Consider the following 23,308-nt stretch of genomic DNA (forward strand, 5'->3'; position numbering starts at 1 on the left):
AGATCCACATGAGATGACCGTGGTTAACACTAGTGGAAGGGTTTCTTGTTTTACACCTGAAGATGTGGTGATTTGACATACAGAATCGGAACTTCTGAATTCAGGGTGATTACTGGTTCCACAGTGATTGAAAACCACATGTCCTAGTGGGTATCTCTCTACACATGATTTGTTTGGGGTCTATGTGGCATCAAGACGAAATGTGCCTGCCCAAAAATGCAGTGTGGGAGGCTGCATTGTGTGGCTCATTATCTTTAAAGTGTGTGACACAGGAATTTTCTGGTCTGAAACCTTTAAGAGAACCTTGCCTGATGCTGCCCTTCATGCCATCTGATGTAATCCAGGTACATAATTGCCAAAAGTTCATGGTGAGGTTTATTGACAAAGCCCATTGACCAAATGTAACTGAGAGGAGTTTCTCCCTTGAGTCTTTTTATCCATGAACTTGGAGGAAATCCTGGCACCTGGGGTGAAGTGGATGAATCACAAACATGTTTTCTTTCCTGTATTTTTCACCTGGCAGAAGACCTGAGCTGCAAAGCCTGAGGGCAGAAAGGGTTTACAATTCCCCCATGGAGAAATGGACAGCTGGTGGAAAAAATCAGATGGAGCAGTATTAAAGTAGCTTGATTCAAGGAATCACACACACACACACACACACACACAAACATGCTATATGTATGCACCTGCATGACCCTGCACGTTCCACTGTGGTTGTGTCCTAGGGTTTTTCAGAGACTTTGAAAATGTTTCCTTGGATTTTTCTGTTACTTTTTCTGCAGCTATATCTCCTTGTGATTTGTCAGGATGGTCCCAAGTGCTATTCCCAGGTGGAACGGAGTTTTCACAAGGATGGAGATATTGAGATTGCTGCCTTTTTCCCCATTTACATACACCTCGTTAACAGACTCATGAATATTTTCCAAAGAGATCTCACATTCATCCGGTAAGTTTCCATTGCCATAAACATTTTCCCTTGATTTACATAATAACTACTTGTTATTGGGTCTGCAGATGGATAGAGATATGTGGTTTCCTACACTTTGCATTCTCTGTCTCTCCTAAAAAGTGCTGATAATTAATTTGGGGCATGAGGTGACATTTTCTTTCTTGTGTTCATGCACGGTTCAGGGAAAGGTTTTCTAATCGTAGGAGGAAGGAGAGTCAGGTTGGGATCTTCCTGTCCTTCCCTGTCCATGTTCATCTACTCAGGTGCCTACTGTGCCTCAGTAGAAGATTCTTACAGAACCCATGCACTGTAATGAATGAACTGAGTTACATGAGCTCTTCTACATGTGCACACAATCTTTTCTGCTACGTACTAGATTTGGGGGCCATGAGAACACTTCATTTCTTCTACATTGTAAAGAAGAAAAGATATTCAAGAGAGTAAGTTTTCACTAGTTAAAAGTAATCTTGGCTCAACACCTTTGCACAAATATAAAAATTATATTTTAATGATGAACATAAGAAATTTAATGTTTGGAATCTACAACACTCATGATGTGTCCCTGATTCTTTCCTTTTCTGGGAAAAATACATTTCAGAAGGGGGGTTATTCTGCTTCCACCCCTCTTTAAGATACATTTTATAGCTAAATATAAATGTTATATATATATATATATATATATATATATATATATATATATATAGCGATTCCAGTCCACCCAGGGAGTGTTTCTAGCTTCTCCAAAGTGCTCCTCCCCTTTCACTGTTTCCCTTCTTTCAGGCTCTGAATCTGATTTCATTTTCCTGGCTTGGGATGGTCGTTGATCAGTACATTTGATGGGGAAGAGATTTTTCTCGATAAACTACAAAATTCCATCTACCATTCTCCATGTTTTGATGTCATCCAAATTTCTGATCACATAGCCTTCAGCTGAGTTATTCTCTTTTCCCGTTGCATCCTGCAGCCTTATGATCATATGACTCTTATTTCAAGAAGCATTTAATGATGTGACATTATGGTGTAAAAGCAGATCTTATTTTTTAGAATCTTTTAGGCGGGGTGACCCGGATAAAGATACTAGCAGCTTTGGTTCTGGTGAGGACAACTGTCCTGCAAATGCGATGCTCTTGACACTCTGTCCTAAGCAAATGTACATATAAAGATTAGAACACTTGAATTTTTGACCATGACCAATCCATCTGTCAGAGTAATTACAGTAGAATTGATGATAATCAGGACTGCAGGCTTTTCCCTTAAAGATCCTTGTGCCTTTCGTGCAGGTTTCAATCCAAAAACTACCAATATGTTCTGGCCTTGGTTTTTGCTATTGAGGAGATCAACAATAACCCCCATCTTTTACCCAACATGACATTGGGATTTGATCTCTATAATGTCATGCACAGTGACATGATGGTGATGGAGAATCCCTTCATCTGGCTTGCGGGAATGGAAAACCATGTTCCCAATTACACGTGTAGGAAACAGAGCAAGTCTGTAGCCATAATATCAGGAACAAGCATTGCTGCCCAAATGGGGACACTCCTGGAACTCTACAAAATTCCACAGGTGAGTGTGTAAAGGAGAGGGAAAAAGCACATCACCTTAGGTGCCTTACTTAGACCCAAAAGTTTAAGTGACAGAGACCTTATATATTTCACACAGTGCATATTCTAAGGAGAAGGTGTGCAGAGATTTGGTGAGGTAGCCACATTTGTTCTAAAGTGATGTGGGTGAGTGATAATGAGAAATGTTTTCCTCAACCTGTGAGTCTAATGACTCATGAACTAGGAAGTTTATATGTAATGGGAGATGAGAAAAATGAAATATTCTAAAATCTTCTGATCCATCAATCATTTGCTTAATTTCTTCAGGAATAAGATTATTCACTATAGCAATAACCTTACACAGATTTCTTGCCTTTTCCCTTAGCTGACTCTTGGATCTTTTGAACCACTTCTGAGTGACAGTGGTCAGTTTCCTTCCCTCTATCAGATGGCCCCTAAAGACACTTCTCTGGCTGTTGGCATGGTCTCCTTGATGCTTCATTTTAGCTGGACCTGGGTGGGTTTGGCCATCTCAGACCTCCCAAAAGGTATTCAGTTTATGTCTGATTTGAAAGTCGAGATGCGGAAGAATGGCATCTGTGTAGACTTTGTGGAATTCATCCCAGTCACTGAGGAGTCACGTATTTCACTCCAGAATAGGTTTCATATCCAGATCCTAAAATCATCAGCAAATGTGGTGATTCTTTTCTGTGACACTGATTCACTCATAGGTGTCAGCTTTCAAACATGGGAATGTGTAATGACATGGAAAGTCTGGGTCACCACCTCACAATGGGATTTTTCCAGCGATGAGCATCATATCCTGCTGCACTCATTCCATGGGACTCTCATTTTTTCACACCACCATAGTGAGATCTCTGGTTTCAAAAACTTTCTTCAGACAGTTAACCCTTCCAAATACCCAGAAGACTTTTACCTCTCTACATTCTGGTCACTACATTTTCATTGCTCAGTTACTGGGGCATCATGCAAAACCTTGAGAAACTGTCCACTGAATGCCTCCTTGGAATCGTTGCCTTTTCATCATTTTGATATGAGCATCAGTGATGGGAGTTACAACATATACAATGCTGTGTATGCTGTGGCCCACAGTGTACATGAGATGCTTCTACAAGAGTTAGAAATGCAGCCAGTGAGCAGTGGGTCAAAGGTGGAATTTTCTCCTTGGCAGGTAATTTGGTTTCCTTTGCATGACTTGTATTATTGGAATGATCCCCTTAAAAGCTTCTGCGGGTTTTCAAACCAATAACTTGGGATCCTTCCTTCAATCACAAGATATAAATGAGCCTTTTTTTGTAATTTGTAATTAGAAACAGGGTTCCCTTTTCAAGTGGGAAGGTAACTTAGATAAGCATCAGTGCTGTGTTTTAAAAATTACTCTCCCATCCTGACAATTTAATTATGACTTGTGAATACCTAGACTGTGTCATTCCATTTTCAGTCTCAGAAGTAAAAAATTATTACTTTTTAGTGTCAAATGTTGCTGAGTATGCTCATCCACAATGTACATAAGACATCTCATTAAATTGCATAGTATTTTATTCTGGTAACTGCATTACAGATGGTTGTCCTAGGGACACTGGGAAAATAAGTGAGTGTTGGTAACCTGGACTCCACATTTTGAAACTGTCATAATTTCACAGTTTGATATTTTTGATTGCCCTTGTTTTTGGATGAAAGTGAGTGAAATCACACTTATTTTGATGTAGTCCTCATCAGGTTTTTAGTTTTAATTCATTGGGTAGCTATAAAAAGTTCCCTTTGTTTATTTGTGATTACAGACAAAAGACTTTCTCTAACCTGGGTTTGATGTGTTATTGCTTGGGCAGTCTTCATGAGAATATGATGCATTTTTTCAGTTGCACCCGTTTCTCAAGAACCTCCAACTTACCAATCCTGCGGGTGACCTAGTGAATTTGAATCACATGGGGAATTTGGAAGCTGAATATGACATTCTCAACTTTCTGAATTTTCCATATGGTGTTGGACATAAGGTTAAAGTAGGACAGTTTTCCCCGTATGTTCCACAGAGCCAACAGTTGTCTCTCTCTGAGAATTTGATAGAGTGGGCCACAGGAATTACAGAGGTAAGTTGGTCTGATCATAAGATTCACACTATACATTGTTACCCTCCAATTTATATGGGGATTTGTGCAATTTGGCTTATTATAACATACTTAGAGACATTAAACCACACCCCTCCCAATCTAAATACTTTGTTATGTTTTTAGTGTCTGAGGATGGACAGTACACACATTTGTTCCTCCATGTTTTGAATCTTTTTATTTAGGAAATAAACTTGCATGCCATGATTGTGTCAGAAATAGGTGTTTACAGTTTCAGTGAATAGGTTGTGCAGGACTTGAAAACCCTCTACTTGGAACAGAAGTAACATTCCCAATATGACCAATATTCATTTGATTTTTCTCAGACTCCACGTTCAGTATGCAGTGAGAGTTGCAGCCCTGGATTCAGGAAAACCCCTCTGGAGGGAAAGCCTACCTGTTGTTTTGATTGCACACCTTGTTCTGACAATGAGATTTCCAATCAGACAAGTAAGTCAGTGCCAGCTTCATGGAGAAATTAACACCTGTTTCTTAGAATTTCCTCTTCTCCATGAAAAGAAAAGGATGTGGATTATGACTGCTGAGAAGATTCTTTTCACCTTCTGGTGGAAGTTAAACCTTATATTCAGTAATAATCCCTAAAAGGATAAAACTTTGCACACTATACTTTACCACATGTAGTATTTGCAAAATCATTTAGGTAAATTCATGTCTGCATTCCTTGTGCGTGTTTACATAAAATGCTTTCACCAAATTCAAATATAGCATGCTTGCAGAGAGAAAGCACAACTCTCATCAAACTGTGTGTAAGACGAAAAGCTGTATTAGAAATTATATAGTATATCATGCTAAGGATAATACTCATCAGATATCATAAATGAGCTAACCTTAGCGTTTGAGAAAAATCATGGCTTATGAAAACATATATCTTCAGGAACATTCCTATGCTTACACACATACACTCATGAGTAAAATTTATTTCAAAATAATACATGCTGACATGCATGGTAAAAAGAATACATAGCAAGGTAGGTTAATGACATCAAATTCAACACAAACCCTTGAAGATAGGATGTGGACATTATAAGGAAACTGAGGTAAATAAAAATTGGAAGAGCTTATAGGTGGTGCTCATAAAACAAGCAAAATTTATGAACCTCAGAAATTTGGAACAGTACTAAAAACAAGATTACAATGTCTGTGTGTGTTACACAAAGAGAGCTGAAGAGATCTCTGCACAGATATAAAAATAGTAATACTAGAACTTTTTAATCATTTAATGGTGATAGTTTGAATATAGAAGAAATTCAGATATTTCCAGATATAAAAATGAAATACATTGAGAATTTTTTTTAAAAATCCAAGTATCTTCAAGATTATGAAAATAATTCTTAATACTTTTATTGTGATAAACACTTTCACATAGGAAAGGAACTCTTTCTCAACTCCTGTACAGAATAGGAAAAATGGAAAAATTCTGTTTCTTCTACAGAAACATCTTAACTTGTTTGGTCAAATACTGCCAGATATTTCAGTAAAATGAAATTGTAAGACACTGTTGTTGAAATAAATTCACACATTTGAAATTTTAAACAACATAAATCCAACAGTATTTTTAAATAGGTTACATCATGTCCAATGCCTTGCATACAATAATAGTAATAAGAATAGCATAACTGAAGAAAAACATTTAACAAATCTAAGTGATCTGAGAATTATACAAGAAGAACAAAACAACTCAAAAATGCCAAAACGAAGGATCAGTTTTCAATCCTAAAGTGTGCTTTAGAATGCTAAAATCATGGAAGTTATGGCTGAAGATTGGATACAAAGTTGAAGAAAGAGTGCAACTTATGCAGGAAATTACCCAGGATGGTCTGCTTTGTGCATATAATAGAAATGAAAGCCATGCAACTTATTATAAAGGAAGATATAAAAGTGGCATCATTTTCAACTGATCTTGGGATGGTGTAATACAATCAAAAATCAGTAACTGAGTTAAGTAGTGCTGGAATACTAGATTAAATACAAAAAAAAGTTATTTTTGCTTACCAATTCTGGAAAACAAAGCTCTGAAAATGAGCACATGTAATATCTCAAAAGTAGGAACTATCCAAAGATAAGACCACCTAAATTTTGGAAGACAACTTCAAGTTGCAATATCTGACATCGATGGAGCAATGTATAGAAGGGGATACTGACAAAGAAAATTCATGTTCAAGGATAAAAAGGCAGCAAAGTGGAACTATGCCAGTAGGGTTCAAGGTGATCTCCAGACTGACTTTGATTACAGGCAGCATCCCAGTGTGTTCCTTGATGGAAATCTGCTCAAGGGTGGCATCTTATCCAGAAGGTATCAAGTGTACAACTCTTCTGCGTTTCTCTAGAACTTGACCATCTGCTTTCTAATGGTGATCTCTCAATCAGTGCTTGCCCATAGAATGACTATCCAGATCCTACCTTAGAGAGATGTGGTTTAGTGAGATAACTGGGTACTTCCTGTGCACCCAAAATTCACACAGTAAATATCCCAGTGCTGATATTAAGAGTGGGGATATGGGGCCAGTACTGTGACTAGGAGTTGAAGCCCCTGGCTGGAATGCCAGCATCCCAGTTGGGCTGCAGTTCCAGTCTCAGCTGCTTCACTTCCAATGCAGCTCTCTGCTGATGCTTAGGAAAGCAGCAGAAGACAGCCCAAGTTTCTGAGTCCACACCACGTAGGAGACCCAGAAGAAGCTCCCATTTATTGCCTTAAGACAGCCTAGTTCCAGCTATTACCATCATTTGGGGTGTGAATCACTGGTGGAAGATTTCTTCCTTTCTCTTTTTCCCTCTTTCTCTTTCCCCTTCTCTTTTCCCTGTCCTCCTGTCCTTCTCTCTCTCCCTCTCCCTCTCACTCTCCCTCTCTCCCACTTCTCCTCCTTCCAAAACTCTGCCTTTCATTAAATTATAAATAAATAAATAAATAAACACTCATTAGAAATAAAACTGGGATCCTTTGGTCATTGAGAGGGCCATGAGAATCCAGAGGGAATAACACCATTAAAACAAGGGCTTACTGCAGGCATGGAAAGCCAAGACTCTGGTCAAAAAATAGCCTCCATGGAGGATCTCCGTGAGACCTCAATGGAAAGAAATGGTCATCAAAGAAGAATATACTCTTCTCAGAAGGGAGGAGAGAACATCCAACTGCTTATGGCAATGTCCAAATACTGATGGCAGCCCATGGCAAGAGCCTCGGCTGATCACTGATGTCATACATAAGAGGGTTAATTGTTAAAGGAATAACAGAGTCACCGTGCATTTATTCCCCATGTAGGAACTCCATCCATAATGAGTTGTGCTTTGAGAATTGACTGCAATTTTTCCCCAAACTCTATTCTATATGTAGTTTGTCTTCATGGATGCAAACTGTTCGAATCTATGCTTAATATGGAGTTGGTCTTCTATATTTAAAATCAAACTAAAAATGAACCATAATAAAGAAGGAGATGGGAGAGGGGGAGGGAGGTGGGATGAGAGTTGGGATGGGAAGGTGGGTTTAGGGGAAGGAACCACTATATTCCCAAAGTTCTATCTATGAAAAAAAGCATATGTTAAAAAAAAAGGTGAATTATGAAAGAATGCATTCATTAAGAAAACAAGGACTGCTGCTTGCTCTTGTTCAAAGTGAGGATGCAGCAAGCGTGTGCCATGTATAAAGGTCAGAGTAGTCTTTACCACACATAGAAACCGCTGGCATCTTGATCATCACTTCCCAATCTGAAGAAACCGTGAAGAATGAATTTGTGGTGTTAAAATGAAACAGGTAAAAAAGGTAGGTTTTTAAAGTACCATGAGTAGGTTCAGAGAGTAGCCCTTAGTACTTTGTTAGGACAAAAAGAGCATGTACTCATGAGTATGTAAGGTACTTATGGAGATGGAGTAAGAACTCTGGCTAACATGAGGAAGATGTGCATGAATAATGGCCAATAATTTGTAGATGTCATCTTATATGCTATTTCAACATCAAATAAGGACTACTTGCTTAAACTAGCTAAGTCGGGTCCTTGTGAATCAGGAAGATGGGATGATGTGATTGTATGTTTCTCACTAGATATGGACCAGTGTGTGAAGTGTCCAGATCTTCAGTATGCCAACACAGAGCGAGACCAGTGCTTCCACAAAAGAGTGACCTTTCTGTCGTTTGAAGATGCCCTGGGGATGATCCTGGTCTGCACAGCTCTGTGCTTCTCTGTCCTCACCGTTGTTGTCCTTGGGGTCTTTGTGAAGCACCGAGACACTCCCATAGTCAAGGCCAACAATCGTTGTCTCAGCTACATCCTGCTCATCACCCTCATCTTCTGCTTCCTCTGCTCCTTAGTGTTCATTGGTCGTCCCAACACAACCACCTGTGTCCTCCAGCAGACCACATTTGGAGTGGTATTCACTGTGGCTATTTCCACTGTCCTGGCCAAAACTATCACTGTGCTTCTGGCCTTCAGGGTCACTGGCCCAGGGAGAAGAATGAGACAGTGTCTGATATCAGGGTTACCTAACTCCATTATTCCCATCTGCTGCCTGATCCAACTAGCTCTCTGTGGCTTCTGGCTTGGGACTTCTCCTCCCTTTATTTACACAGATGCACACTCTGAGCATGGCCACATCATCCTGGTGTGCAACAAGGGCTCCGTCACTGCCTTGTACTGTGTCCTGGGCTTCCTGGGTTCCTTGGCCCTGGCCAGCTTTACTGTGGCTTTCCTAGCCAGGAATTTGCCTGACAAGTTCAATGAAGCCAAGTTCCTGACATTCAGCATGCTGGTGTTCATCAGTGTCTGGGTGACCTTCCTGCCTGTCTACCACAGCACCAAGGGGAAGGTCATGGTGGCTGTGGAGGTCTTCTCCATCTTGTGCTCCAGTGCGGGGCTCCTGGGCTGCATCTTTTTTCCCAAGTGCTACATTATTCTCTTGAGACCTGAGAAGAATGCTTTGAAAGGATTCAGGGATAGAATAATTTCCAAGGAAACAGATGTTCTCAGGAATAGCTCTTAGGCTCTCTCTGTTTTCATTGGTTAGAAACTAAAATTTATAAAACAGATTTTGCATTTTGATGTTATAAAATAACTTGCAGCATGTGACCTCCTTATGAACAATTTATACTTTTCTTAAAACGTTTTTGTTCTGAAGGACCAATCCACAGAAAATGAAGAGAGAGTGGGATAAACCTTCCATCTTGTGATGGAATGTGAAGATATCTGTCGTGGGCCAGTGCTGGTTCATGCCAAAGCAAGGCGGTTAATTCAGGTGTCCATGTGAGTACCAGGGACAGAAAGGCTTAGGCCATCTTCCAAAGCATTTTCTAGATCTTAACAAGGAGCTGAGCTGCAAGTGGAACAGACAGGCCATGAACTGGCACCAACATGGGATGTTAGGTTTACAGGTGGTGGTTATATCCACTACACCCCCATGGTGGTCCTAATCCTCCTCCTTCAAAATAATACTGTGTACTAATTTCTTAGCCTGGATTTTATGTTCATAAGCACAAACCCATCTCATTTCTTTTCAATCCTGTATTTTCATTGTCAACTCATTGACCTTGTTATCTTCATATTTTGATAAAATGAATTACACATTTGTTTGCTACTTTTAATCATTCATTGGAGTCTATACTAAAATCAGCTTAGTAATATAGTTGGAATATTTCAGTGCAATCATTAGACATGTTAAGTCATTATAATTTGTTTAATTCATTGTTGAGAAACTCCTTAATTATATATCATTTCATATGAATTTAAAATGATGTGATACACACCAAGATTTCATTATATGTAGAAGTGATTCTGCAAACTTTTCCATCTGTTCATTTTGCTTGTTATAAATTTTGCTTTGATTTTCTTTTGCCAGTGCCAGACATAAGAAGTTTCTATTTGATGTAATCCCAATTGTTAATTTTCTCTTTGAATGCCTGTGATTCTGGGCTATTTTCCAAGAATTCATTGCCTGTGCCTATATCTTACAGGGTTTCTCCAATGTTCTCCAATAATTTGATGGTGTTGGGTCATAGATTTAGATCTTTAATACATGTTGAGTGGATCTTTGTGTAAGGTGTAAGATAGGGGTCTTGCTTCATGCTTCTGCACATGGAAATCCAGTTTTCCCAGCACCATTTGTTGAATAGACTATCCTTGCTCCAGGCATTGGTTTTAGATCCTTGATCAAATATAAGTTGGCTGTAGATGTTTAGATTGATTTCTGGTGTTTCAATTCTGTTCCATTGGTCTACTCATCTGCTTCTGTACCAGTACCATGCTGTTTTGAATATAACAGCCCTGTAGTATGTCTTGAAATCTGGTATTGTGATGCCTCCAGCTTTGTTTTTGTTGTACAAGATTGCTTTAGCTATTTGAGATATCCTGTGTCTCCATATGAATTTCAGCATCATTTTTTACAGATCTGAGAAGAATGTCTTTGGTATTTTGATTGGTATGGCATTGAATCTATAAATTGCTTTTGGGAGAATGGACATGTTGATGATATTGATTTTTCCGATCCATGAGCATGAAAGATTTCTCCATTTTTTGGTATCATGTTCTAATTCTTTCTTTAAGATTTTGGAATTCTCATCATAGAGTTCTTTAACATCCTTGGTTAAGTTTACTTCAAGGTGTTTGATTGTTTTTGTGGCTATTGTGAATGGGATTGATATTAGCAGTTCTTTCTCAGCCATGGCATTGCCTGTGCATACAAAGGCTGTTGATTTTTGTGCATTGATTTTATATCTTGCTACTTTGCCAAACTCTTCTATGAGCTCCAATAGTGTCTTAGTAGAGTTCTTTGGATCCTCTAAGTAAAGAATCGTATCATCTGCAAAGAGGGATAGTTTGACTTCTTCCTTCCCAATTTGTATCCCTTTAATTTGTTTTTCTTGAAGGTACCTTTCTCTGAACGGAGGAGAGAACTTCCAATTTGACTATGACGTTGTCTAAATATGATCACAGTTGGTGAACTCAAAAGTCTACAATAGCCTTGGTGACTCATGACAAGAGCCTAAGGTGATTACTGATGCCACAAAAAAGAGTGTCAATTTGTTAAGTCAACAACAGGAGTCACTGTGCACTTACTCCTCATGTAGGATCTCTGTCCTTAATGTGCTGTACATTGTGATTTAATGCTATAACTAGTACTCAAACAGTCTTTTTCACTTTGTGTTTCTATGTGGGTGCAAACTGTTGAAATCTTTACTTAATATATGCTAAACTGATCTTCTGTATATAAAGAGAATTGAAAATGAATCTTGATGTGAATGGAAGGCGGGAGGGAGAGGGAAAGGGGAGGGTTGCAGGTGGGAGGAAAGTTATGGGGAGGGAAGCCATTGTAATCCATAAGCTGTGCTTTGGAAATTTATATTCATTAAATAAAAGTTAAAAATTTTCTTTTTCTTGCCTAATTGTTCTGGCTAAAACTTCCAGAACTATATTGAAATGCAGTGGTGAAAGTGGGCATCCCTCTCTGGTACCAGATCCCAGTGGAAATGCTTCCAACTTTTCTCCATTCAATAGGATGCTGGCCGTGATTTTTCATAAATTGATTTGATTGTATTGAGGAATGTTCCTTCTATACCCAATCTGCTTACAGTTTTCTTCATGAAAGGGTGTTGTATTTTATCGAATGCTTTCTCTGCATCTGTTGAGATAATCATATGTTGTTTTTGCAGTTTGCTACTGTGGTGTATCACATTGATTTATCTGCAAACGTTGAACCATCCCTGCATACCAGAGATAAATACTACTTGGTCTGGGTGGATAATCTTTCTGATGTGTTGTTGCATTCTATTGGCCACATTTTATTGAGGATTTTTATGTCTATGTTCATCAGAGATATTGGTCTGTAATTCTCTTTCTCTGCTGCATCTTTTTCAAGTTTAGGAATTAAGGTGATGCTGGCTTCATAGAAAGTATTTGGGAGGATTCCTCTTTTTTGATTGTTCTGACTAGTTTGAGAAGAATTGGAGTTAGTTCTTCTTTAAATGTCTGGTAGAATTTAGCAGTGAATCCATCTGGCCCTGGGCTTTTCTTTGTTAGGAGGGACTTTATTGCTTATTCAATTTCTGTATCAGTTATGGGTCTGTTTAGATTTTCTATGTCTTCATGGTTCAATTTATGCAGGTGGTATGTGTCCAGGAATCTATCCATTTCTGATAGATTTCCCTGTTTACTGGGAAATTCAGAATGACTCTACTTTTAGTTTCTACACATGAGAGAAAATAGGAGATATTTTCTCTGATTTAGATAGACTTTTCTTGTTTAACTGAATAGGCAAAAGTTTCATCATTGTACTGGTCGTAAATCTAACTCATCAAGTCATTATGTTCTCATTTTTATGCAAGTCAGTGAATTTTGTGTGCTTTGTGGCTATAGTCATTTTCAATTTGCACGAGCCTCTATTCAAAATCTCCCTTATGGCATCAGAGCAGTGGCTAGGCAATGGAAAATGTGTTTTGCTGAAAATATTAGGCATCTCATTGACAGCAGTTTGAGTTCAGAAAACTTCAGATTGGAATAATAGCATTTTCTCATATGCCCTCTTACCCCATCCTTTTAGATTTATTTCATTAGCAATAGATCACACTGGCATGCAAGCACAAATTATTAGTCAGTGTTAATCATCATTATTGCCTGCAGCACATGCTATCCATTGTGTTCATTCTTGTGTTTTGCAGTCTGTGGGTTTTAACAGAGTTTAAAGGTACATAGCTGCCCTGATGGTGACCTACATAAACGTCCTGAAAGTTGCTTGCATCCAAGCAATGCAAGAGTCTGCAGGCATTACTCTGCCCTTGGTGTTTGTTGTGGTGGGAATAAAGAGGTGACTTCTGGCTGGTATTGTCTGCTTTGTAGTAAAAAGTGGTAAGTAGTCAAAGAGTCCCTAGTTCGAATGAGAGCATCAACCAAGGTTGAAGGTGCAAAAACAGATCAACACAACATTACCATGGTTAACAGTAACATGGAAGAGTGTCATGTTTTACAACTGAAGATGTGGTGATTTGACATACAGAATGGGAACTTAAACAGGATTGGTTTGGGGTCTGTGTTGCATCTAAGTAATGTGAGCCTGCCCGGAACACTGGGTGTGGGAGGTTGCCCCGTTGCTCTCTGAGTCTTTGAAGTGTGTGACACTGGAGATTTCTGGTCTGAAGACTTACTGAGATTCTCACCTGATGCCTCCCTTCATGTCCTCTGATGCAGTCCAGGTACATAATTGTAAAAAGTTCATGGAAAGGTTTTTGACAAAGCCCTTGGACCAAATGTAACTAACAGGGGTTTCTCCCTTGAGTCTTTGCATCCATGGACTTGGGGAAAATCCATGACACCTGGGGTGAAGAGGATCTTCACAAACAGGTTGTTTTGTTTCTTGTGTTTTTCACCAGGACAGAAGACCTGAGCTACAGATCCTCATTGCAGAAAGGGTTCCAGATTCCCCCATGGATGAGTGGACAGCTGGTGGAAAGACATCAGATGGAGCAGTATTAAAGTAGCTTGATTCAGGCAATCTCTCTCTCTCTATTTCTCTCTCTCTCTCTCTCTCTCTCTCACACACACACACACACACTATATGTATGCATCTGCATGACACTGCATGTTGAAATGTTGTCCTGTCCTAGGGTTTTTCACAGATTTTGAGGATCTTTACTTTGGTTATTCTGTTGCTCTTTCTGCAGCTGTATCTCTTTGTTTCTTGTTATGATGATTGCAACAACATTTTTCCAGATGGAATGGAGTTTTTACAAGGATGGATGTATTGAGATTGCTGCTTTTCCCCCCTTTGCACATACTTCTTTCCAAGAACGATGTATAATTTCCAGAATATTCTCACACGCAGATGGTAAGTTCTTGCTAAAATCATTTTCCATTAATTTACATAACAGCTAATTTTTTTGGGGTGTGCAAATGAATAAAGAAATGTGTTCTTTGTCTCTTCTTGTCCATCATCTGTCCCTTGTAAAAACTGACAATTAATTCTGGACACGAAGAAGGTATTTCTTCTTGCCTAGCACCTTGAATGGTTCAGGAAATGTTATCTCATCATAGGAGGAAGCAGAGTCTGGTTGGTATTTTCTTGTCCTTCCCTGACCCCGTTCATCAGCTCAGGGGCCTATTGTGCCTCACTGGTAGATTCTTACAGAACCCATACACTGAAATGAACCAACCTGAATTACATGAACTCTTCCACATGTGCTCACAAACCTTTCTTCTATGTGATTGATTTGGGGCTATGACAACATTTCATTTCTTCTACAGTTTTAAAGGAGAATGATATTCAAGAAAGTAAGTTTTTTACTGGGTAAAAGTAATCTCAGGGCAACAGCTTTGCACAACTACAATAATAATTATATTTTAATGATGAATATACCATGAGAACTTCAATGATTGAAATCTACAACATTCACAATGTGTCCCTGATTCTATCTTATTCTGTAAAAATACATTTCAGAAAGGGGATTATTCTGCTTCTGCCCCTCTTTAGGATACTTTCTTTTTGTAGCTAAATATAAATGCTTCATATGTATATACATATATTTATAAATTTTATGCTTACAAATTATAGTATCTTGTAGGACAGCATAATTTTCTTCTCACCTTTTTATGAAGGTGCTAATTTTCTAAGTGCTTTTTACTATAATGCTCCAGGAAGTAGGTTGACACTGCATAGATCTTTGATAGAAGGTAGATATTAGGACATAGATTATTGCACTATCATTAGCGCCAATGGATTTGAGAAACATATTTGGTGCCACCAAGGTGATGCAACTGATTGAGTATTTTAGGCATTTGTCCAGAGATCTCTCCAGAAAATACCTAATGGAAATTGGCTTGGTGTTATGATTTTACTCACATTGATTTTTAAAAATTTGCCTAATTTGATATGTGCACAAGGCATCCAACTTAAGAAATATTTATTTATTTTAGTGGTAGTATTCCCCATGGTTATTCATGCAGCACATCATTTAAGTGTACCCTAAATGGCACAGATAAGGAGATAGTGAATTTCCAGCATCAAGAGTAGATTCTATGAATAGAAGCAAGATTCCTCCAAGATGCATGCCATGCAAATTGGAGATCATAATCTAATCTTAACAAACCCAAAAGAAAATACCTGTGTTGATGATGCTTGGAAAAACAAGCCATATTGACTATCAATAGATTTAGACACTATACCGTCTAATGCTGGATTCACCAAAACTCAAATAAACAGTAATTCCTGATAAACTGTTCTTAGAGATAATAAAGGCAGCATAAAACAGTTTGAAATGGCGAAGCTCACAAATACCTAGTGTTTTAAAGAGCCTTCTAGACATTTTCGTACTGGACAGGAATTGGAGAAAGAAATGAGAGTATGAGGAATTGACAGAAGTGTAGAAGAATGAGGAGAGGAACAGAGATACATGAAACACAAAACTGAATATTATTTGATTCATTTAGCAAGAATTTTCAAATTTCCTCATTCTGCAGAGAAAGTATTAATGACATATTTGGATAACAAATATTTATAGAAACTATATATAAAACAATATAAAGCAACTGTTTACATGGTTATAGAATACCTATATATAAATATATAGAGAGAATATGTATATAATATACATACACACATATATACATATATACATGCATATTATGTTGCAGCATGAACCAAGACCTGAAAAACTGTCACTTTCTCTGGAGCACACAATAACCCTTAACAAACTGTGCATGATCTAGTCCATTCATCAAGACTCAACACACCAGACATGAGAAATAAATACAAAGGACTCCTCAATTACATTTTTGTGAAATGCCACAACCCAGAAAGTAGAAATGCATCATGTTCTTTGCATGGTTTTTTATGTTCAATTCTGTAGGGAAAATTGAGTGAGGAAGGCCTGTTTGGAATACACTGATAACACTGTTAATGATTTACTTTAAGATATGCTTAGTGTTCTAAAAATGGATGACTGTCTTAATTGTAAAGCATCACAGGTCTCACAGCACAAGGTTTCAAGTCCACCCAGTGATTGTTTAGGCTTCTCTAAAGAGCTCCCCCTTTTCACTGTTTCCCTCCTTGTAACTCTGCATCTGATTTCATTATGCTGGCTTGTGATGGTGGTTGATGGGTAAGTTTGATGAGGAAGATATTTTTCTGGGTAAATGGCAGGCTTTCACTCTACCATTCTCAGTGCTGTGACATCATCCCTCTTTCTGATCACATAACCTTCAGTTGAATTGTTCTTTCTTCCAATTACAACCTGCAGCCTTATGATCATATGACTCCTATTTCAAGAAGCGTTTACTGATGTTTATCAGAAGAAGAATCATTGTAGTTTGTGAATTGAGGAAACATGTATGGAGGCATGCTAAAGATGATGTGACTTTCCTTGTCATGCTTTCTGGGACAACTGGAATGTTCTTCCTAGGTGTTCACGAACATTCGAGAGGGCAAATATAAAAACTTAGAAGATGATTTAAATGCCAGAGATGATTTAAATTGATGAGGTGTGCATCCATAAATGAGATCATGTTCTTTGGCTGAATGGACAACCATGTGGTGTAAAAGCAGATCTTGCTTTTCAGAATTATATAGTCTGGGGGGTCAGGATCAAGGTCATATCAGCTTTTGTTCTTTTGAGGATTCTGTCCTGCGAACACAGCAGTTTTCACACTCTGTCCTCTGCTAATGTACAGAAAAGGATTAGATCATATGAATTTTTGGGAACAACCAATCCATTTGTAACAGTTATTGCAGTAAAATTGAGGATAATCTGGATTGGTGGCTTTTTCCTTAAGATCCTTGTGCCTTTCATGCAGGTTCCAGTCCCAAAAAAAAGTTATTTTCTGGCCTTGGTTTTCACTATTGAGGAGATCACAAAAAACCCCCATCTTTTACCCAATGTGACCTTAGGAGTCGACCTCTATAATGTAATCAGAGTGATATTGTGGTGATGGAGATTCTCTTCATCTGGCTTGCTGGACTGGAAAAGCCCGTTCCCAATAACACGTGTCAGAAACAGAGAAAGTCTATAGCTGTAATATCAGGAACAAGCATTACTATCCACATGGAAACACTCCGGGAACTCTACGAAGTTCCACAGGTGAGTGTGCAAGGGAAAGGGAGAAAAGCACATCACCTTTAGCTGCCTTAATTAGACACAAAAATTTACATTACAGTGACCTTATACATTTGCCACAGTGTATGATCTAAAGAGAAGGTGTGCAGAGATTTGGTGGAGTAGCCACATTTGTCCTTAAGTAGTGTGGGTGAGTGAAAATGAGAAATGGTTTCCTGAATCTGTGAGTCTAATGACTTATGAACTAGGAAGTTTATATACAGTGGGAGATGAGAAAAATGAAATATTCTAAAATCTTCAGATACATCCAGCATTTGCTTAATTTCTTCAGGAATAAGATTATTCACTATAGCAATAACCTTACAGAGATTTCTCGCATTTTCCCTTAGCTGACTCTTGGGTCTTTTGGACCTCTTCTGAGTGACAGTGGTCAGTTTCCTTCCCTCTATCAGATGGCCCCCAAAGACACTTCTCTGGCCCTTGGCATGGTCTCCTTGATGCTTCATTTCAGGTGGATCTGGGTGTCTTTGGCCATAACAGACTGCCCAAAAGGTATTCAGTTTAATTCTGATTTAAAAGTTGAGATGCAGAAGGAAGGCATCTTTGTGGACTTTGTGGAATTGATTCCAGTCACTGAGGAGTCACGTATTTCACTCGAGAATAGGTTTCATATCCAGATCCTAAAATCATCAGCAAATATGATTCTTTTCTGTGACACTGATCCCTCATAGTCATCAGTTTTAAAACATGGAAACATTTAATGACACGGAAAGTCTGGGTCACCACCTCAGAATGGGATTTTGCCATCAGTGAGAAACTTCCTGTTCCATTCATCCATGGGTCTCTTATTTTTTCACATCACTGTCGTGAGATCTCTGGTTTCAAAAACTTTCTTTGGACAGCTAACCCTTCCAAATACCCAGAAGACATTTATCTCTCTAGATTCTAGTCACTGGTTTTTGGATGCCTAGTTTCTGGGGCATCCCGCAAAACCTTGCTGTATTGTCCACTGAATACCTCCTTGGAATCATTGCTTTCACATGATTTTGACATGACCATGAGTGATGGGATTTATCACATATACAATGCTGTGTTTGCTGTAGCCCACTGTGTACATAAGATACTTCTGCAAGAGTTAGAATTGCAGCCAATGAACAATGAGGCAAAAGTGACATTTTCTCCCTGGCAGATAACTTGGTTTCCATTGCATGTCATGTAGTCCTGACTGATCCCCTTAAGAGCTTCTTCAGGTGGTCGTTCCAAGTAGCTTGGGATGTTTTCTCAAAACACCAGAAATCATGCAGTTGTTTCAGTGTCTAGAATATAAATGTGGCCCCTTACTTATATTTCAGCAGCAACAAGGTTCCATTGACTACTGGGAAAGCATCTGTGGATAAGGATCAGTGCTGTTGGTGACCCAACCTGACAGCCGCTCTCTCTTACATTGCAGCAGTGTCAATGAATTGGTGAGCTCCCCTTTGCACAGGGTGGGCCCCATGTTCCATCTCTCTCCAGAGCAGGTGGAGAAAGGTAAGTCTGCACCAGCAGAGCCTTTAAAAAAGACAGTGAGAGCAGCGAGGTTTGGCAGGTAGGGCAACGGCCCTGTTTGCCTCAGCTCAACTTTCATGCTGGTTCTCAAAGCTGCAAAGCTCCAAGTATCTGCTGAGGTAATCCCTGACCCCATGCTCCTACCAGATGGCTTTCCCCACACTCTCCATCCCTGTAAGCTCCCCAGTTCTTGGGGAAATGGATGCCACTGCTAACTGGCAGGAGTGGCCGCTGGAGTGGTGCCTCCTGATTTCATGGCTTTTAATAGGAACCTCTTGGGAAATGAAGTGTTTTCTCAGAGGAAGGAGTCTCAAGGCATGCTTCAGTGTCAGGGTGAGTAGGTGGGGATGTGGCCTTTTTTCCTGGAGAGACCTCTTGGGGCTCCTCAAAGCACCTTCCAAGTGGCCACACTGCTGTTTAGCAGAGTCCCTGGGGCCCCAGCCTGGAGGGTGGGGTGACTGCCATTGAATTCCTGGATCTGCCTCCTGGGCCTTGAGTCTCAGTGCAGCTGAGAGCACTCACAGTAGGAGTGTCTATCCCTCTCAGAAGGCGCTTGCATCAGTCCATTTTCTGTTGCTATAACAAAATACCTGGGTACTTTAGAAAAGGAAAGAGGGTGATTTAGTTCATGGTTTTGCAGGCTGAAAGTGCAAGACTGGGAGGCCCCATGGGTTCTGCCTCTGGTGACGGCCCCTTGGCTGCACCACATCCTAGTGGATGACATCATGGTGGGAGTGTGTGAGAAGGATCATAAGACCATACAGGAACCCAGAGACTGGGCTGGGGAAGGGGCATTCTTGGTCTCTGTAGGAACTCACTCTTGCAGGAGCCAACGCAGTCCATGAGAGGAGTGTTAGTTTCTTCTGTGGGTGATGCCACCATTGACATGACTACAGCCTCTTTAGGGCCCCAGCACCACACTGGGGACCCAAGTCCCAACACACAGGCTCTTGTGGGGGATAAACAATGTCCAAACCAAGGGGCATGGATTATGGCAAACAAAATCTATGTGCAGATTTAAAAAATATTTTGCATCAAAATAAACAATTTTAAATTCCAGTTTCTCCTGAAACTATTGAGGTACCTTCATGTAGTAGGTACAATAAAATATAGTCAACGTGAAACTGTAATAAGACAAAAGAAGTGTGGGAACCTGCATTTTAATGATCTACCTTGATCTCAGTGACTGCTACTGGTTCAGGACATAGGAGTTTAAGGCTGCTTCCATTTGGTCTCTTTCTGTAAAGGGGGTCGACATTGGTCACTCCACAATATGCCATTTTGGCATATGGCTTACTGTGAGTTAAAGATGCTTTTAAAAATAGCAGGTGCTGGCACTTTTCTTCCTGAAGCAGGAAATGGAACCCCCTGGCAGGGGTCCTCCTGGTGCCTTGCTGACATCAGAGATGGGAAATGAAGGTCAAAGGAACTCGGTACACTTTTTTTTTCAAATTCATTTATTTACTTGAAAGAGTTAGAGTAGGAGAGGCAGAGAGAGAAAGAGAGAAAGGGGGGGAGAGAGAGAGAGAGAGAGAGAAAGGTCTTCCATCCGCATGCCTGTGTGCTTAAAATTCATGCCTTTTGTTGTATATACATTATACTTCAGTTAAAAGAGTTTCAAGTGAAAGAAATAAAGCTATGCCAGGCAAATGGTAAGTACTCAATGAATTTCAATTTGCCATCAGCACCAGCATTATCATCATCACCATCATTGTTATTATTGTCACCATTACCATTGCCATCATGATCATTGTCAGTAGCAGCATCACCTTCATCATCATTGTCTTCACCATCATCATTATCATTATCATCATGTCATCACTGTCACTGACATTACCATCATCATTCTTTAAAGACTGATTTGTTTGAAAGAGTGATGGGGGTGGGGAGAGAGATAGACAAAGAGGGCTTCCATCTGCTGGTTCACTCGTCAAATGCCACAACAGCAAGCTGAAGCCAGGAGCCCAGATGTTCTCCCACATGGGGCCATCACCTGCTGCCTCCTAGAGTGCATTAGCAGTAAGCTGGATAGGAAATGGAGGAGCCAGGGTTTGAACCAGGCACTCTGACATGGAATATGGCCATTCAAAGCAGTATCTTATCTGCTGAGCCAAATGTTCACCCCTAACATATCATCTAATTTTATTTTCAACAAACTTTTTGAAGTACCCTCATATAACACTTGGTATTGGCAGATGGGAGTGAAACATTATCCCAGTGGCCTTGCAAATCAATCCTGTGGCTTGTCTATGGAAAAGGCAAACACCAGAGCACTACAATAGTCCCCAAGGCCAGAGACAGCCTATCCCCATCCCCACCCCACCCTCCACCCCCACCCACTCCCACCTCCAACCCCACCAAGAGCTGGAGAGAAGCTATTTTCCTCATTCTTATCACAACAATGAAAAGAATTCTGGTGACAACTTGATCAAGCTTGGGGGAGGGTTCTTCAGCAGTTGAGACTTAAGATGAAACCACAGCCCTTATTGGTTCCAGGCTTCTGAGAGCCCAAGACCCAGCTATGTTGTGCCCAGGTTTCCAGTTCTCAGAAATGGCAAGATATTTAAGTGTGTTCATTGTTTTAAGCCATCAATTGTGTGCCTCAACAATAGAAAACAGCATAGTGGCCTGATGCGTGGTACTGTGGTGTGAGGAGTTCTCTGGTATCTTTTCTGTTCATCAATAACATCAACATTGACCCTGCTGTCTTAGTTGAAGGCACCTCCACCTGTATTCTTCCTCTCCCTGAAGAGTGACCCAGAGGTGCAGGATGCTCCTTGTGCCTACCTGAGCTCTTCCAGATGAAGACATAAAAAATTCCTGGAGAGACATGAGGCATCCAGAAGCTGATGTTGCACCGCCACCTCATGGTTTCAGTAAATTATGTTTTTCTAAGAAATTTTGTTTTTCCAATTTCAGATCCCAGAGCTCAAAATAATCTCTCATAATCTTTTTTAGCCTTTGAAGTTACATTCAAATGTTCCTTTCTCACTTTTGGTCATGTTTTTCTTCCCTAATCATGATCCTAGAAAGGTTTCAGAACTAACATTCATCTTTGTTGATTTTTTTTCATCTTTGGTTTTAAAAAGGTTAAGAAAAAAAGGTTTGAAAGACAGAGTGGCCCAGAGACAGGAGAAATGGAGAAAGAGAGAGAGATAGACATACAGAGAGAGGTATCTTGCATCCACAGGTTCACTCCTCCAGATATCTGCAACAGCCCCAGATGAGCTAAGCTGAAGCCAGGAGCCAGGAACTCCATCTCCCACATGGGTGGCAGGGGCTCAAGCACTTGGGCCATCCTCTGTCACCTTCTCAGGTGCATTAGCAGCAAGCTGGACCAGAACCAGAATAGCCAGAACTGGAACAGCACTCTACCACAGTATGTAGGTGTAGTGGCAGCTTTAGCTGCTGTGCCTTTGTTATAAATTTCGTCATTTTGTGCTCTTGGCTATTTTCTCTAGTCTAGTGGAGTTGGGTGTAGTGTCGTTTTCTGTTTGTACTTTTTGAAGCTGATTATTGTTTGCTTTTAGTCTTTTTCTTTTCTTTTTAAAGATTGATATTATTTATTTGAAAGAGTTACAGAGAGAGGTAGAGACACAGAGAGAGGTCTTCCATCTGCTGGTTCACTCCCCAGATGGCTGTAACAGCCCAGCCAGAGCTGTGCTGATCTGAAGCCAGGAGCCAGGAGCTTATTCCAGGTCTCTCACATGGATACAGGGGCCCAGGACTTGGACCTCTTCCACTGTTTTTCCAGGCCATAGCAGAGAGATGGATCAGAAGAGGAGCAGTCGGGACCAGGACCAGTGCCTTATGGGATGCTGGTGCTTCAGGCCAGGACTTTAACCCACTGTGGCACAGCACCAGCCCCAATCTTTTTCTTTTCAATTCTGGTCTACTCCTGTATGACTATGGAAAATAAATAAGACAGATAGCATGTTAGAAGGAGATGCGTACTGTAGAGGAAAGTAAGGAGCAAGTAGATAAGGTACGTATTTGTCAGCTCAGGTATTTGCCACTGATGGGGTGTTTTGAACAGCAGAAATCCATTTTCCTGCAGCCCTGGAGGACAGAAATGCAAGCATCAGGTGCTGGCTAATTC

At 40.0% G+C, this 23,308-nt stretch overlaps 1 protein-coding gene across 1 annotated transcript; it reads left to right on the plus strand.

Annotated features, from left to right (window-relative positions):
- The first annotated feature begins 200 nt into the window (after positions 1-200).
- On the plus strand, positions 201-9,611 carry LOC138843184 (vomeronasal type-2 receptor 116-like). Its single transcript, XM_070067592.1, has 7 exons — positions 201-344; positions 783-946; positions 2,230-2,515; positions 2,879-3,685; positions 4,374-4,601; positions 4,946-5,069; positions 8,677-9,611. Exons 1-7 carry the CDS (start codon positions 201-203, stop codon positions 9,609-9,611), a joined length of 2,688 nt encoding a protein of 895 aa, XP_069923693.1.
- The last annotated feature ends 13,697 nt before the right edge of the window (positions 9,612-23,308 follow it).

The sequence above is a fragment of the Oryctolagus cuniculus genome (assembly GCF_964237555.1).
Source record: "Oryctolagus cuniculus chromosome 16 unlocalized genomic scaffold, mOryCun1.1 SUPER_16_unloc_1, whole genome shotgun sequence".
NCBI classification, from domain to species: domain Eukaryota; kingdom Metazoa; phylum Chordata; class Mammalia; order Lagomorpha; family Leporidae; genus Oryctolagus; species Oryctolagus cuniculus.